Here is a 16,871-nt window from a genome sequence, read left to right as displayed (position 1 = left end):
ATTACTGTGCAACTGTCTCATATAATGTTACACGTGCATCCATTTATCTATTAAATCCATCGACTCCCGTTCAGCGTCACAAAAGGCTGCAGCCCAGGCAGGATGGGAAGCAAGGCAGGAACGCTCCTTAGATGAACGGCTGATCCATTTTGAAGCAGACTGATGTGCACACACATGTGCCAATTCAGAGTTACCTTTTCACTAACACACACGTCTTAAGAGAACTACATTTTATGGTCGAAACATTTCTGAACACTTGACCATCAGATCTGTAAGAGCTTGGTGACATTGCTATCCTGAAACCTGACATTGCCCTGTCAGGTTCGGCAGGGGTCTTACTCTGGGGTGGACAGATTCTTATCCAAGTCAGACTTGCAGTTCCTATGAGTGATTCTTAGATGCCCTCTTCTAAAGTTTGGTCCTTTGTTGTGCACAACACTGGCATGAAGGGCACAATGAAGGAATTCATTCATACCAGAGTTCCAGGAGGGAGGATATGAACTACAGTGGTACCTCAGTATACTCCCTTAATCCGTTCCAGATCCTTTGACTTATACCAAACAGGACGTATACCAAACAAATTTTTCCCATAAGAAATAAAGGGAAAATGATTAATCTGTTCCCATGAAAAAAAATCCTACTGTTATTGGCATATCATACATTGATGGGGTTGTATAAAATAATTTAAACACTGCTTAATACTAAAATACATAAATACAAAAGCAATTAGATGAAATTAATGAAAATGTAACCTCACTTTACTTTTTAAGAACGTCTTTGTTTTTCACAATTGTACTGTAGATACCGTTGTTCTCGCCATACGGCATGCAGCAGCCATGTCCCGGATACGCATGCCACCTTCATTCTTTTCAACAATCAATTCAAATTTACGCGAAAAAACACAAAATCACGTGAAAATTCACATAGAGTTATAGCGTGGGTTGTTCACTGAATGCTAGCAACTGGCGTACTGACGCTCGTGGGGAGTTGTGGCTTTGTCTCGAGAGAGGTAAACAAGGGTAGTGCGCGGTGTCCTAGCACGCAAGTCGTATTCCAAACAAAGGTCGTATACCAAGCAAAATTTTTCGCGTCCAAGCAGGACGTATACCAAGTTGGACTTATTCCAAAGCGGAAGTATACCGTGGTACCACTGTATTTATTTATTTAGTTGCATCCATATTTCTGCCTAATTACAGACACATTGTGTTGGTGCAATCCAGTTTGCAATTGAGTGTGTGAATGGAGGATCTATTTTTTGAGCCCTTTATGACAAATGTAGTGTTATGGAGATATAAATTCCAGCCCTACAAGATCAAGTGCGAGGAAAGAATTGCATGGTTCATATAATACTCTGTACATGTGACAATAATTGCCTTATAATCTTATACAAAACTAGCTTTTACCCGCAACTTCGTCCGTGCGGGACTCCGTTTTAAAATATTTTTTTCGGAAATATATATATGAAGGTATAGTTATTGCCCGTGACTTTCTTCGCATGGAACTTCTGACGCCATGGGAGTGTAAATATTTAATTGCTTTTTAGAGGATTTCCTTATAAACAATATTTTTTGTTTCTTTATTGAACGGCACTAATATTACCAGGCTCGTGGGCGAACTTACACGTGAGCATGCTACATACAACTGACCGTGGGAGAAACAATCTTCCCTTAAATCTACGCCAGCGTATTTCAAAGTTTGGCCCTGAGACTTATTTATCGTCATGGCGAAGCATACTTTGAGGGGAAATTGCAGTCTCTTAAAGTCAAAGGGGAGGTCATTGGATATTAGAGGAATGCATGGCACGAACACTTTTTCTCCTTGAGCACACCCGGTCAAAACAATGGCTTCGATTAAATTTTTATGCAGGGCTTTGACTTGCAGTCTAGTGCCATTACACAGTTTCGGTGGTTTTAAATTCCGAAGGAGCATTACGGGTGTGCCACAGAGTAAGCCTATGGTATGGAAGACCCAGTGGTTTAAGGGAATTTAAAAACTCTACCGGATAGTTAACGGCTTCATCTGCATTACAGACAGCGTCTATCGACTTGTAGACCATTTCCTCTCCGTCAAAGGAGTTCAGCAACATGTCATTAATGAACGCAGCTTGATTGTTTTTGGAGTCAAAATGGCCCATTCACAAAACCATTCTATAGGCTTATTCTGTATTTGAGCAATGTCTGGATAAATGTGATCTATCAGTTATCATTTATAGACCGAAGTGCATAGAATCAGGTCGCTCACGCAAATGATGCACGGCTGCCGCTCACTTTACCGTCAGGCAGAAACAGAAACATCCCCTTCCTCAGAAGAGTGCCCCCTATCTACCACAGTGGCGTAGTCGGCAGGATACTCCAGCGTCTATTGCGGAGGACCTGTACAAAAAATTTCTGTGGGTAGTGAACCCCGAGAAGACTACGGAGTCAGGAATCACCACAGCATCGCCAGAACCCGAAAAACCCGAGTCCAAAATGGGGAAGAGGAAGGGCAAGCAAAGTGACAACGCCAGCGGGAGTGCCTTTGGTACAATGGCCGACGCTCTGGAGGAGTCAAGGAGCGGCCTTACAAATCAGGAGAAACCTCCATACTGCAGGGAGGGCTCCATCTGGCGGCCTGGGGGTACATCTCACAATATATATATATATATATATATATATATATATATATATATATATATATATATATATATATATATATGTATATGTATATATATATATATATAAACTACACTGAAGTTGACAAAGCAGATGGGGATTGCAATCTGAGGTTATCTTGGCTGAAAAGCGCTTGCTTTTCCAACCCACGTTAGCTCATTAACTGCAGTACGTGCCACTTTGAGAGACCACTTTATTCCCAGACCAACAAATTAAAACAGGCTGTACATGGCCCGCTGGCCACCAAATGCAGAAATTCACAGATCCAAACAAATACCCTACTTGTTAAATCTAATTTCATAATTATAGTGTAAAAGTGCTAGACTTGCATTTAATCTCTGGCACTTAACCCTGACCTTTTATCCTCACACTTCCATGTACTGTCTTGCCAGATCTGCTGAACAGCAGTGAATGTGTTTTCAGTGTGGCTTTGAAATTTTATTTTTGTGCTTTTTTTTTATTTTTATTAAATTTGCTATGAAAAAAATGGTAAAAAGGGAGACCAACACAAAGCATTTGACATTATTTATATTCTCAAAAACCTTTTCACCAAAGGTTAATTCTAAAGCTACGGGTAACTGAGTTCAATGCTAGTCGATAGGCCGGGGCAGATAGAGCTGATAAACTGACAATGAGATGAGCCCGTCAGCTAGGTTTCTCAGGGGGTCTGTGTTCAGACCACCACACTTTCTAATTTATATTAATAACATTTTGATATAGCTAGAAAATTACTGTGAAGTTTAGAGTTGACACTAAAGCACGAGGGATGGGAAATTTTCAGGAAGCAGGAAGCCTATCAGGATCTTAAAAGAATACTCAGAGTAGTTTTTAGTGATGGTCAAGAAAACTTGTTAGAATTCAAGTGCTTGTTTACATTTGAGCATATTCAGTTTTTGTTCACTAGAGTGTTTTCCGTTATTTATTTTAAAATATTGTAGTAACAATGCATGTGTTTGGGACACTGTGAGTATACAATGGGGTCACTGGTATGTGGATTATGAGTCACAACTTCAGATTTCTGAACGGACATTTTTGATATTGTTTGCTGATGTCAAGCATTGGTCTCTTTAAACCCTAATTACTGTATATCAGAAACTTTGTTAGATTCTTTATATATGAAAGTGTGAAATTAAAACATGTTCTCGGTCATCACTATAAGTTACTATACATGGTGTAAGCAAGATATAAAATAAATATAATTTGTGATGGATTATTCCTTTACATATTGGACAAGCAGGTACTGCTATTAGCTATTGTTAGTGGTTAGATGTGGAAGGTTTGTGGCTAATTCAATTTCAGAGTTCTTAAATGTAAAATGATTTCAAAGAACTACCCAATGGTAGTTTTAAAATTTGTGTACTACATTTGTTGGCTGCATCCAAATATGACAAACAGCAGATCAGTGTGGTGATTTGAAGATTGTCAGAGAAATACCGAATCACAATCTTTTGATTATGCAGCACACGTTTAGTCATTAAACCATTAAATGTCACTGGGCCATCTTTCATACATTCCTACATAAGATATGTTGCTTGCATTTTCAGAATTTTCCAGACGTGAAGACCCGGTCACTTGTCTGTGTTGATTTTAAAGAGCAGGAGAAGTGAGCTGCTGTGACTGAGGTTTGCACAAGATGCTGCACAACCACAGAGACGAGCATGGGATGGAGTGGAGGCAGAAGCAGACTGTTAATATACAGTATAATGAGAAATACCATTGCATTCTGGGACTGTAAGGGACAGTACTTCCCTTGTACGGTAATAAATAAATAAATAAACAATGTCATTATACTGCATTAATAAAAAAAAAATTAGTGAATTAAATCAATAACTGCGCATCCAACATTATATCTTCCTTATATGGCAATACTTGGCCATCCAACCCCACCCACATCTGACCCCTCCCCAGCCCATGTCCTGCAGCGAGATTTTCTTGCTTCAGCGCACACAACTGTACAAGTTTCATTCTTTTGCCATTGAGGGCATCTACCAGATAAGTACAAGAAAGAAATATAAAGACATACAAACTGCAAGAAAAATTGAAACTATAAACCAATTTGTAGTTGAAGCCGCATAGAATGCTGCTCTGTTTTAAGATAAAAGAAGTTTGCATATTCGTCAATGCTTTGCAATGGGAGATTTTGAAATGTCAGAAATGTGAACAGTCACTGTATTTGGGATCCATCCATCCATTATTTAACCCACTATATCCTAACTACATGGTCACGGGGGTCTGCTGGAGCCAATCCCAGCCAACACAGGGGCACAAGGCATGAAACAAACCCCGGGCATGGCACCAGCCCACAACAGTGTATTTGGGATCTATAAATAAAAACTGAACAGTTCTGACACATTTCCATGAAGAATAAGTGAGCCAAATTTCCACAATTCAAGCCGAGTTGTTTCATGAGACAGACAAACAGACACAGTGATCGGAGTATAAGCGAATGCACCTAAAATGGGGTCGACTGGACAGCATTTATAAAATAACTGTTATACAGTACATGGTGTGTTAGCCAGTTTGTGCGTGTTACAGTTTCAACATGCACTGTCCAACCGCGTTCGTGTGCCCCAATCTGCTGGGCCTGAAATAAACCCACTTACATACAGCTATGAGGGCAGCAAAGATGGAAGCAGGTCAGACCATCTTCTTAAATGAATGTTTTGAAATTCATTTTTATCAATATATTATTTCTGCCCGTTCGATTGAAAAATGTTTCCTGGGGTTATCATATTTTTTTTTTTAAAAGGGTCCAGTATAGTCAATAAATACAACCCAACTACACAGCAAAAACACATAAAATCAGAGGAATAAGACGAGAACATTTTGTCTCATCATATTCATTTGGTTGCCTAATAGCAAATGTGTCCCAATATCTCATCTAGATACTTTTTAAAGTTACTGCACATGGGTTCCACAATGGCATTTCTTTTAGATTCCTAAAGGAATTTGTGTGAAGAACTGCTTTCAATAAGCCATCTTGAATGCACGTTCTCCTATTTTCCACCAATGTGTTTGAATGTAAGGCTCAATATGCAATTAAAGAATTCTAATGGATTAGCGTTATCAATACCTTTGAGAACGTTGAACCCCTGCATTGACCCTGCACAGGCTGAAGAAGACTATAATACCTTAGCCTGTCAAAGTAGGGCATTCACTTTTGACTTAGGATTCGAATAAATGGGCAAATAAAGCCATCACGCTTGATCTGGGACATCATGGATCACTGCTGAATCAGTGAAACTTTATTAATGCATTTACATTTGATCCACATACTGCACATCTTTAAGAAAAATGTGACGACTGTTCTGGAGAAGTGCTACTTGAAACACAAAGCAAACCAGGGAAGAACCAAAGAAGAAAAAAAACATGAAAACACATGAAACAAAGGTATTTCCAACCAGTAATCAGTTAAATACTTCCAAAAAAATAAATAGATAGCAAGAATTAAATTACTCACGCAATTCATCGAAATGTGTCTCGATTCCATCTGGCCCAGGAACAGAGCAGATAAGCCGAGCTTTTAAGAAAGTACTCCATTTATTCACCAGACAGCAGTGACCGCCATCATCATTCTGTGGGAAACAAATGACCGATCAACTAATTTATCTTCTGAACTATTGATCTAAAAGAGACGTGTTAATAGAACATCCGGTGCAAAAACAGAAGAGGGAAGTACGTAAAGATGAAGGTAAAAGCCAAAAGCTATGAAAAATGAACACACACTAGAAGGCAGTAGCCTCATTGATGTCCTCTGTTTTTTCCATTTATTCGTGACCCTCTGCCTCATACCACTACCCTCATTAAACCAGAATACACCAGTCTGATCCAGTGAGCTCAAGTAATGGAACTGTTTGATGGTAGCTTTACTGGTTCAGCCACGACTGGAGGAATGAAACGTCTCACCACTTTACATGTTCACAACTTATGGGGACCTTTCCAGCATCCCCTATGCAAATGCCACAAAGATATAACGCTTTTCTACAAAAGGAAATCCATGCACTAGAAAGACAGGTAGATAACCCCAGAAGGTAATGTGGCATGGTACAGGAGTTCAAATACAAAAATATATATTATAATATTACAAGCAACAGCCTCCTCTCAAATATGTACCAGAATGAATAAAATGAAAAACTCTTGACGTGGCTAATGATAAAAAGAGCAGTCCAAGTCCCAGTGAGGTACTCTAAAGCCATATTGTAGGTTTGAAAGGAGACCCTGTTGTGTTTCTTGGCATTTCGGCTGAAAGATTCATGGGCTGAAAGTCCACAGTGAAGAAGTGCAGTGTTGTTCATAATGGCCATCACTTTTGTCTTCAATCAGCTTGTCAAGAGTGCATCCCATAGCTGAGACTGCCTGTTGTCATCAGCTTCTCGATTGGGTTGGCCTTTCTTGAATTGATAGTACCATCTGAGCAGACGACAGAGTAGAATATCACATTGGCTGTGATGTGGAGGATGTCACTACCCACACTGAAGGAACGCAGTGTCCTAAGATATAAAGAGTCTGCTCTGTCCTTTCTTTTATAGTCCTGTTGTGTTACTAGACCACTCTTTGATGTGGAGCCCTTGTACTTGTAGCAGTGCACCATCTCCACACTGCCTCAACAAAACAACAAACAAGGACCGACTCTTTAATAGAAAGCTCAATCAGGAAACTGGAAGTGACACTTCGTACAGAATGGCTAGGTGACCAAATGCAATCTGGAGTGACAGATCTGTGGGTTTAGGACTGAAGAATGAGTTTAGGAGAAGAAGCGGTTCTTTAAAACCTCAGGTTCAAAAGGTTGGGGTCCTCACCCAAACTCCCAAATATGTAACAATGGGAGCTGGGAGAACAAAAGCCTAAATAAACTGAAACCTCTCTGTCAGTTGAAGGTAATCTAAATATATGGAGCACCGCTCCGAGTAGTTCTCCTTGTCCCACCAAACTCATTCTCCCAGAGGAAGCCTGTAAAACTGGCAAGTCTCCAAAATCAACATGCAGATGACCTCGGCAGAGGTGAACTGATTCATGATGATCTTTTATTTCAGACATTTCCGGCAGTAAACCTGAGGTGGTGAGGGAAGGAGGTGAAGGTTGGTTGGCGTAGAAACGTTTGTAAACCGTAAGGAATTCTGCTGCTCCTGTTAGCGCACAAAAGTCACAGTCATTGTTAAGTAGTTTTATGGGAATGCGTCACTGAGAAACCTCATTATGTCACCAGCTCCAGATTGGTGTCCTAGAATAGAAAATTAAATCTTCAAGAGTTGGTGGTCGCTGTCTGGTGACATTTACATTGAGATACCGAATCATTAAGCATAAAAGCTCACCCTGTGCAGCACTGATTTGTAATCGAGATTCTTTGCCTATTCTGCTATGTGAAGAATCCTCTAAAGAATGCAGGCTTTCTCTTTGAGGCAACCTGTAGATGAAAGCCATCACCTTGTCTATGAATAACAATGGTAACTGATACTAAGAGCCTATTAAACATACTAGGAAACATGCAAAAGCCCCACTGAAGGGGTACTCGTGCAGACCTAGCCCAGGGAAAAAAAGCACTATGGGATGACATAGTTATTGACAGCACCATACACTTTAGGTCATTTTGTTTATGGTATATTGCGCCTTTTATGGACAGAATTTCTAGGCACAACCAGGGCGTTGAGGGGGTTCGGTTTGGTGGACTCAGGATTGGGTCACTGCTTTTTGCAGATGATGTTGTCCTGTTTGCTTCATCAGGCCGTGATCTTCATCTCTCTCTGGATTGGTTCACAGTTGAGTGTGAAGCGGCTGGGATGGGAATCAGCACCTCCAAATCCGAGACCATGGTCCTCAGCTGGAAAAGGGTGGAGTGCTCTCTCAGAGATCCTGCCCCAAGTTAAGGAGTTTATGTATCTTAGGGTCTTGTTCACGAGTGAGGAAAGAAAGGAGCGTGAGATCAACAGGCGGATTGGTGCGGCGTCCGCAGTGATGTCGTGATGAAAAAGGAGCTGAGCCGTAAGGCAAAGCTCACAATTTACCAGTCGATCTACGTTCCTACCCTCACCTATGGTCATGAGCTATGGGTAGTGACGGAAAGAACGAGATCGCGAATACAAGCGGCCGAAATGAGTTCCCTTCGCAGGGTGTTTGGGCTTTCCTTTAAAGATAGGGTGAGAAGCTCAGTCATCCGGGGTGGGGCTCAGGGTAGAGCCGCTGCTCCTCCATGTCGAGAGGAGTCAGATGAGGTGGCTTGGGCATCTGATCAGGAAGACCCAGGACACCCTGGAGGGACTATGTCTCCCAGCTGGCCTGAGAACGCCTCGGGATTCCCCCGGAAGAGCTAGAAGAAGTGGCTGGGCAGAGGGAAGTCTGGGCATCTCTGCTCAAGCTTCTGCCCCCGTGACCCGATTTCGGAGAAGCGGAAGAGGAAGGATGGATGGATATTGCACCTTTCACAGCAAACATCACTACCTATTAAGAATGAATCATTTCATAAATGGATTAAGGAAAATCACAGGCATGACAGAAACTTAAATATCTGAAAACTATACAATACACACAGATAGTACAATAAAGGGAAGGATTAAATCTTAACTTTACTGTATATAGATCAATAGTATGTAATATTAGCAAGGAGACTTAAATTATAGGCATGGGCATCCATGGTGGGGTAAGAGGTGCCACATGACACCAAGAGAAAGCCAAGATATATATTTTTTTCCAGTATTTCTATCTTTCTGTTTATGGATTTGGAATTTGATTTCATTTTGCATTATGGGTTTTTACTACTTAACTGCATCCCAGTTTTTCACTATTTGTAATCTCTTTATCTGAAAATTGGCTATTGTAATGGCGCCCGAAGTTCACTATCCACATCAGTAACTTTAAAGTGTGCATGCAGAATGTTTAAAACCGGATGCCAGTCCAGAAAAGATGACGAGCGCATCACAGGCTCAGTTGTTCATAAGGCTATATTTGGTGCTCTTGCTGTTTCGAAGTGTTATGCTTTTGTTTTATTTTGCTATTATTTTTGCCCCATTTTTAAATGAAAATATTTACAAAGAAAGTAAGAGGAAGAAGAGTATTACCCCTCCACCATTTCCTCCTCTTGTCACCCAAACACAGTTCAATTCTTTAGTCAGTAAGTAACCAGCCTTTTAAAACCTCCTTATTTCATTTTGCTAAGTGTTGCATACATTCATTATGTGTTTTCATTGTTTATTATTTTCACAGTATATGGCCATCCCAGCGAAGAAGGAAGCAAAATTATTGTCCGAAACTCGATATACACAACCGAGTCTAATGTGTGTTTAACAAGTAGGTTTTTGGTGTTTTAGATGCTTTATCTTATGCAGAAATATATGTTGGACTAAAATATAGGTGCTTAAAAGTATCTCTGTCTTATTAACGGATGTCAGATGGCCTGGGATGCATTATGATTTTTCCAAGTAAAAATGTTGGAATATACGTATCTGCTATCCAGACATTCGCACATTCAGTAACAGATAATGATCGTGTATATTTTCAAATGTTCCTTCTAGTTCTATTGGTCCGTATGAGTTTTCGTTAATTTTGTGGTTCACAGGAAATTTTACGTCCCCACCTCCCCAGCAATATTTTCTACACACACCCATAATTAGAGGTACCAATATGTATTTATTTATTTCCATGAACATCAGGGTCAACCACAATTTCTTCAACATTTTAATACAATAACTATTTAACAAATTGTTCAATGCCTCCCTATGAGTCAGTCTATATATACACAGGGTGGTGCAGGGAAATGGGAATTTTGGAACTAGGTTTTGGGGACCCTGGGGTTTCGGTAGTCGTTTGGGACCAATGTGAACTCATTTAGAACCCCTTGCCATTAGTTATAATGGAGCAGCGGAGTGGTGCGCAACGCGCATTTGTTGTGAAAGCCTTTTATAAGAATGGTGATAACGTGCCTGCTGCACAAAGGGAATTTCACCGCCATTACCAGTCGTCTACTCATGCGATTATGACATGGGTGCGTAACTTCTAAGAAACGGATTCAGCCTTAAAGAAGTCCCCAGGTGGAGCCACTTCCCATACCGCCTGACAATCGATGGCAGCTATTCAATGATTGTTTAGAAGGCACATCATTTCAAGCAAAGGTGACATTCCATGGCGTCCGAGATCCCCAGATCTCAATGTTTGTGATTTTTTTCTGTGGGGACATTTTAAAAACCAAGTGTACTGCACACATCCTGCAACCATTGCTAAACTAAAATGGAGGACTGAAGAGGAAATCGCTGGCATTCCTCTTGACATGTTACATCAAGCAATGCAGAATTTCCACAACAATGACTGACAAAATATATTTGAAATGAATAAGGATGCAGGTCAGAGGACAGAGCCTAGAAGAGTGGAGCGGGTACAGGATCTGGGGAGTTGTTGCCTGGACAGTAAGAGACAGCAGCCTGTGTGATGACAACTTCAGAGTGAATAGCAATTAAAGAGAGTGAATGTCTGAAGGTAGATAGCTCTGAAGGAGTGGCTCACAAAGCTGCATTTAAAGGCACATGCAGTTGGTTACAGCATGGGTGTGTAAAAAAAAGAAAAAAGAAGTCCCCAGGAGAAGCCTCTTCACATACCACCCAACAATTGATGGCAGCTATTCGACGATTGTTTGGAAGGTACATCATTTCACGCAATGGTGACATTCCATGGCCTCTGAGATCCCCAGATCTCACTGTTTGTGATTTTTTTCTGTAGGGACATCTTAAATGCCAAGTGTACCACACACGTCCTGTAACCATTGCTGAACTAAAATGGAAGATTGAAGAGGAGATAGCTGGCATTCCCCTTGACATGTTACGTCGAGCAATGCAGAATTTTCACAACAGGCTGTCAGCATGTATACGGAGAAATGGACAGCACCTTCATGATGTTTTCTTCAAAATACAGTGATCCCTCCTCGACCGTGGGGGTTGCGTTCCAGAGCCCCCCACGACATGTGAAAATCCGCGAAGTAGAAACCATATGTTTGTATGGTTATTTTTATATATTTTAAGACCTTATAAACTCTCCCACACTAATAACATTATTAGAGCCCTCTAGACATGAAATAACACCCTTTAGTCAAAAGTTTAAACTGTGTTCCATGACACAGAGACGACAGTTCTTTCTCACAATTAAAAGAATGCAAACATATCTTCTCTTCAAAGGAATGCATGTCAGGAGCAGAGAATGTCAGAGAAAGAGAGAGAGAGAGAAAAGCAAACAATCAAAAAATCAATACGTGCTGTTGGGCTTTTAAGTATGCCGAAGCACCGCGATAAAGCGGCGCAAAGAAGGGAGCAATGTGAAGGTAGTCTTTCAGCATTTTTTAGAGAAGCGTCCGTATCCTCTAGGCAAACAGCCCCTCTGCTCACACCCCGTCCGTCAGGAGCAGAGAATGTCAGAGAGAGTGAGAGAGACAGAGACAAGCAAACAATCAAGCGCGGAGAGGGAAGCATATCGTATATCATTGAGGAGTTTTATTTAATACATAATACGTGCTCTGATTGGGTAGCTTCTAAGCCATCCGCCAATAGCGTCCCTTGTATGAAATCAATTGGGCAAACAAACTGAGGAAGCATGTACCATAAATTAAAAGACCCATTGTCCGCAGAAATCCGCGAACCAGCGAAAAATCTGTGATATATATTTAGATATGCTTACATTTAAAATCCGCGAAAGTCGAAGCGTATAGCGAGGGATCACTGTATAAAATTAATGTTGAATGAATATTGATCATTAACTGCATATCCTGTAAAATACATTTTATCATTAAATGTATTTTTGTAATGTGTTTATTCATGCATTGAACGTCAATTGAAAATTTCCTGTTTCCCTGCACCACCCTGTATAAAATGCTAAGCATTGTGTCTGTCCGTCACACAATCACTCGTGTACTACTAAGGCTACAATCTTAATCTTGGTCTCAATTGAAAGTTTATGACAGGGTACTTGCTGAATGGCCTGTTTTTGTCAAAATGTTTCCATTGTTTTAATTTGTTTTGACTGCTGATGGAGTTGTGTGTATGCATTGGAGCAGAAGAAAGAAAGATATTTTACAATACATTTTTACATCTTTTATCATTTTGTATTTTCACAGCACACTTACCAGACAAATTCGTCCAATCCTGGAATGAGCCACCGGACTCTGACCTGCATCCGAAGACTTTTCTCGGAAGAAAAAATAGAGTTTGTCATCATTCCTCTCTGCGCTGTCTGGGATTAACTGAGCATGAACAAACTGTGGATCTGTGAGGAACAAAACACAAGACTTTAGGAGACGTACATGTCCAAAGGTGGCAGGTGTGATGCCAGCAGGAATACTGGATGATTTGCTATATGGTGTTTCATTTCCAAAAAATAAACGAGTGGTCAGGTGAAAGAAAGAAGTAATATTTTGGGTTAACTAATAACTAATACACCACTGTGCTATATCTCTATAGAATTATTTTGTTGGACCTATTTTTTTTTTCAATTCAGGGTCCTTTAGATTCACGGGCTAGAGATCTTTCTCTTCTCAGTGTCTGTGACGAGACCTGGTCAGCCTTGGAGTGGATACCTCATCACATGTTTTCAGGGGCTTTTTATCCAAATGAAATTGTCATCACTTGACAACAAACACGTTCCCTTCAAAAATGGAGGTGACCTACAACAGTTGGAATTTGGACTTAAAAACATCCCGTATACCATATGGGTAATGGATACGTTACATTATTAGGATAGGTGTCATGTCAGGTGTGGCCAGGATGGGTGTGTATGGGAGTACAAAGGGAAGTCTGTCTGTTTCCATCACAGTGCATCTTGTGCATCAGACATTTTAAACCTTGCATCCTTCTTTCTTTGTGTGACTTGTTACCTTTGTTTATTGGGCGTTTCCCACCTTCTTGTAGATGCGAGATGACATTACTCCCAAGCATAGATGACAGGTGTTTCATCATTTTATAAATGTAGAGATGTTTCTCTCTTGATTTTCCAAATTGTTTTACATTTATTTTGCAATTCACTTTTTGAAACTGTTTTTTCGTAATTACTTTACACTGTACAGGGCTCATAAGTGGAATGGTGCTTAATAAGAACTGAATATACAGTATGCACTGTCTAACACACGAGAGGAAAGGAAAAGATGTGACACAATTATTAGCATTTCTTACCACCTTGTCCATAGAGCGGAGGAAGAGACAGACTGATGCACCCTAATGTCACTTCCACCAATTCCACAGGGGTACCGACTGTTGCAGTCTGACTGGTATTTAAGAACCGCTTCCACTGGAAGTCGATGTTCATTCATGGACTAGCTTTGACAGGCGATGGGAGCTCTCATTACAAAGCGCTTTTTGCCTCATCTGAACAGTCAAATTTATGTTACGGACCAATGCACCATGGGATTTCAGGTCATTTTGAGTTATCTTTTGACTCAACAATCTTTACATAGACAGATAGGTATGAAAGGCACTATATAATAGATAGATAGAAATTTGTAGTATAGTAGGCAGGAATAGATAGATAGATAGATAAATAGATAGATAGATAGATAGATAGATAGATAGATAGATAGATAGATAGATAGATATGAAAGGCACTATATAATAGATAGATAGATAGATAGATAGATAGATAGATATGAAAGGCACTATATAATAGATTGATAGATAGATAGATAGATAGATTGATAGATAGATAGATAGATAGATAGATAGATAGATAGATATGAAAGGCACTATATAATAGATAGATAGATAGATAGATAGAAAGATAGATATGAAAGGCACTATATAATAGATAGCTAGATATGAAAGGCACTATATAATAGATAGATAGATAGATAGATATGAAAGGCACTATATAATAGATAGATAGATAGATATCCTCTAAGTTGTTTAATCCAATTCAGAGTCATGCACAACAAGAACCTGCCCTGTTGGCCCTGAGCCTAAGGCCAGGTGCCAGTCCCTCAAAGGGCACACACTCAGACATACATGCCCATCCTGGCCACACCTGTCAGTGTGATACGGGACAAAATCTGGATGACTTTGAGAAACGCTGTGGCCTTCAAACATAGTTTTCTGGAACTCTGACTTTACAGCTTTACACGTTTAACGTTATTTTACTTTTTAAAAGGTTATTAGAACTCCTAATTTTGGTAATATAAGTTGGCAGTGATAGTGAGAACATTAAGATAAGACTAAACTAATTATTCAGATCATAGGTTATTAAGTTAGGGGTTTCAGATTTGATGTTTGAATTTGGATAATGTAGAGTCCCAATAGCACTCAATGCGAATAGGTCGCTCACGTCTTGCGGAGTGTCTTACGAAGATTCGTGGCGGCAAATATGGGGTCTTGAAGACACAAAGGAGATAAAATTGGGTTGCAAGGAAAAAAAGTTTAAGAATCACTAATTTAGATATGCATAACATGAATAACAATCTTTGTAAGAAAACAAATGTGGCATTAATTATAAATTACTCTTAAACAAAGACTGAAAGGATTAAAAAGTGAGAAATGTGCTATTTGGCATTTACATTTTAAAGATAAATAGACCGCCTTAAAATGAAAGATAATCATAGGTTAGAGTTTTTTTTTTCTTTTAAATTACAGTGGAACAGAGCACTATTCATATGTAACAAGTAAATGGAATTTGAAGACTTTTTTTTTTTGTTTGGAGACAGGCAAGAACTGTTATATAAAGGTAATGATGCAATCTTTAAAATATGCTGCATTTTAGAAAAGCAGTGTGTGACCCAAAGGTATACCAAGACACAGACAGGAAAAAAAAGAAGAAGAAGTGATCTGTTGGTCAGGCAGGGTGAGATAGCACACAGCCAAGTAACCTTGAATGTCTTTTCCGAGACGGCATTAGGCTGTGTTCCCAGCACGGATTAATTAATGGCTCACTGGTTGGCTTAGGCGCCATGAGTGTTGAGAGGCCAAGGGTTTGATCTGCGGCCAGGGCTCACTCAAACAGGATACCAGAGAAACGGAGCATCCACCTGTCTACACGACTGAAAAGCTAGGATTGATTAGATAAAACTCAGAATGAAGAAGTGCTGTGCAGCTTCAACTCTTGGACTGAATTTTAATAGAAACCCCAAAAAAGCACCAAATTTGAAATGAATGCCCACATATTATGCTTCTACAGCATTCCTCTATTGACACAATAATTTTTAGCTGGACATTAAACTGTTAAGTCAGCCAAATAACTCTTCAGCTGACTGATTTAATGCCTTTGACAATTTAAAAGAACCCTGGGATACACTGGGCAGTATTTCACTTAGAGTGTAAAAGGTAATCAGTGACTCGAAGTACAAACCCAGTGACCTGAACGCTCTACTAGATTTTAAAATAACAGAGATGCTTCTCTTACTCTGAGGCCAGCTCTGGCATCGTTGATCCCACATCTCAAATGCACCTTGAAAATCCATGTTGGGAGCATAAGGAGCTTTCCTGATAACACCTATGTATCCATTTTTAATGCTGTGATCAGGGTCACAAAGAGGCAGGAGTGAACAATGCCAGTACATTGCAGGGCACACTCAAACACACTCACACTCAGTTAAGGGCCATCTTAAAGATTCCAGAATACTGTAGCGGACGGCTGAGGATTCTGCCCATCCAGGACATCTGGAAGGACCAGGAGAGGAACAATACCTCTCCTGGGACAAGAAAGGGCAGCCGCCCCAGTCTGCATTGGGGCCACAGGATCAGAGCTTAGAAGCTCAACCCTGTTGGGGCCCGTGGCGACCGCCAGGGGGCGCCCTGATGATTACAGAGCCTTGGACTGCAGCACTTCCGCCACACCTGGAGCACATCCGAGGGCATTATAGAAGGGGCCACCTCACTCCATTAGTTGAGCCGGAGTCGGGAGGAAAAGGACGGAGCTTGCGAGGTGGCAGAAGAATTGAGAGAATAAAGAGAAGAAGGGACTGTGAGCAACTTGTGGCTTTTTAGGGGAATGTGCGGTGTTGTAAAGACGGAAAGGAAATTCAACCTGTGGGTTTTCGGACATCCGTGGTCTATCTGTCTGTGTTCAAGGGCTGAAACTATTTAGGGTGGGCTTTTTTTGTGTGTGGAAAACCTCTGCAGATTTGAGAACATGCAGAATCTATGCAGGCTGGGACACCAACTCAGGACTCTTTTCCGAGCCGGCCAAGATTTAAAACACAGAGGGGTCCTTAAGACTTCCTATACCCTTTATTAACCCATTGCACCCACTAAAAGTATGATGGTCAATTTG

General features: G+C 40.4%; 1 protein-coding gene across 2 annotated transcripts in view; it reads right to left on the bottom strand.

The window, feature by feature from the left end:
• The window catches only part of LOC120541585 (semaphorin-3F-like), a 329,969-nt gene that overhangs the window by 55,076 nt on the left and 258,022 nt on the right, over positions 1–16,871 (bottom strand). For both annotated transcript variants that reach the window (XM_039773350.1, XM_039773351.1), the window contains 2 exons: positions 12,748–12,887; positions 6,112–6,226 (listed from right to left, as the gene is read on the bottom strand). In XM_039773350.1, coding sequence (XP_039629284.1) covers positions 6,112–6,226; positions 12,748–12,887 — 255 coding nt within the window. The remainder of the gene's footprint in view (positions 1–6,111; positions 6,227–12,747; positions 12,888–16,871) is intronic.

This window comes from Polypterus senegalus, chromosome 12, assembly GCF_016835505.1.
Source record: "Polypterus senegalus isolate Bchr_013 chromosome 12, ASM1683550v1, whole genome shotgun sequence".
In the NCBI taxonomy this organism is placed as follows: Eukaryota; Metazoa; Chordata; class Cladistia; order Polypteriformes; family Polypteridae; genus Polypterus; species Polypterus senegalus.
The sequence above is the reverse complement of the archived record's forward strand: the minus strand, read 5'-3'. Positions and strand labels throughout refer to the sequence as shown.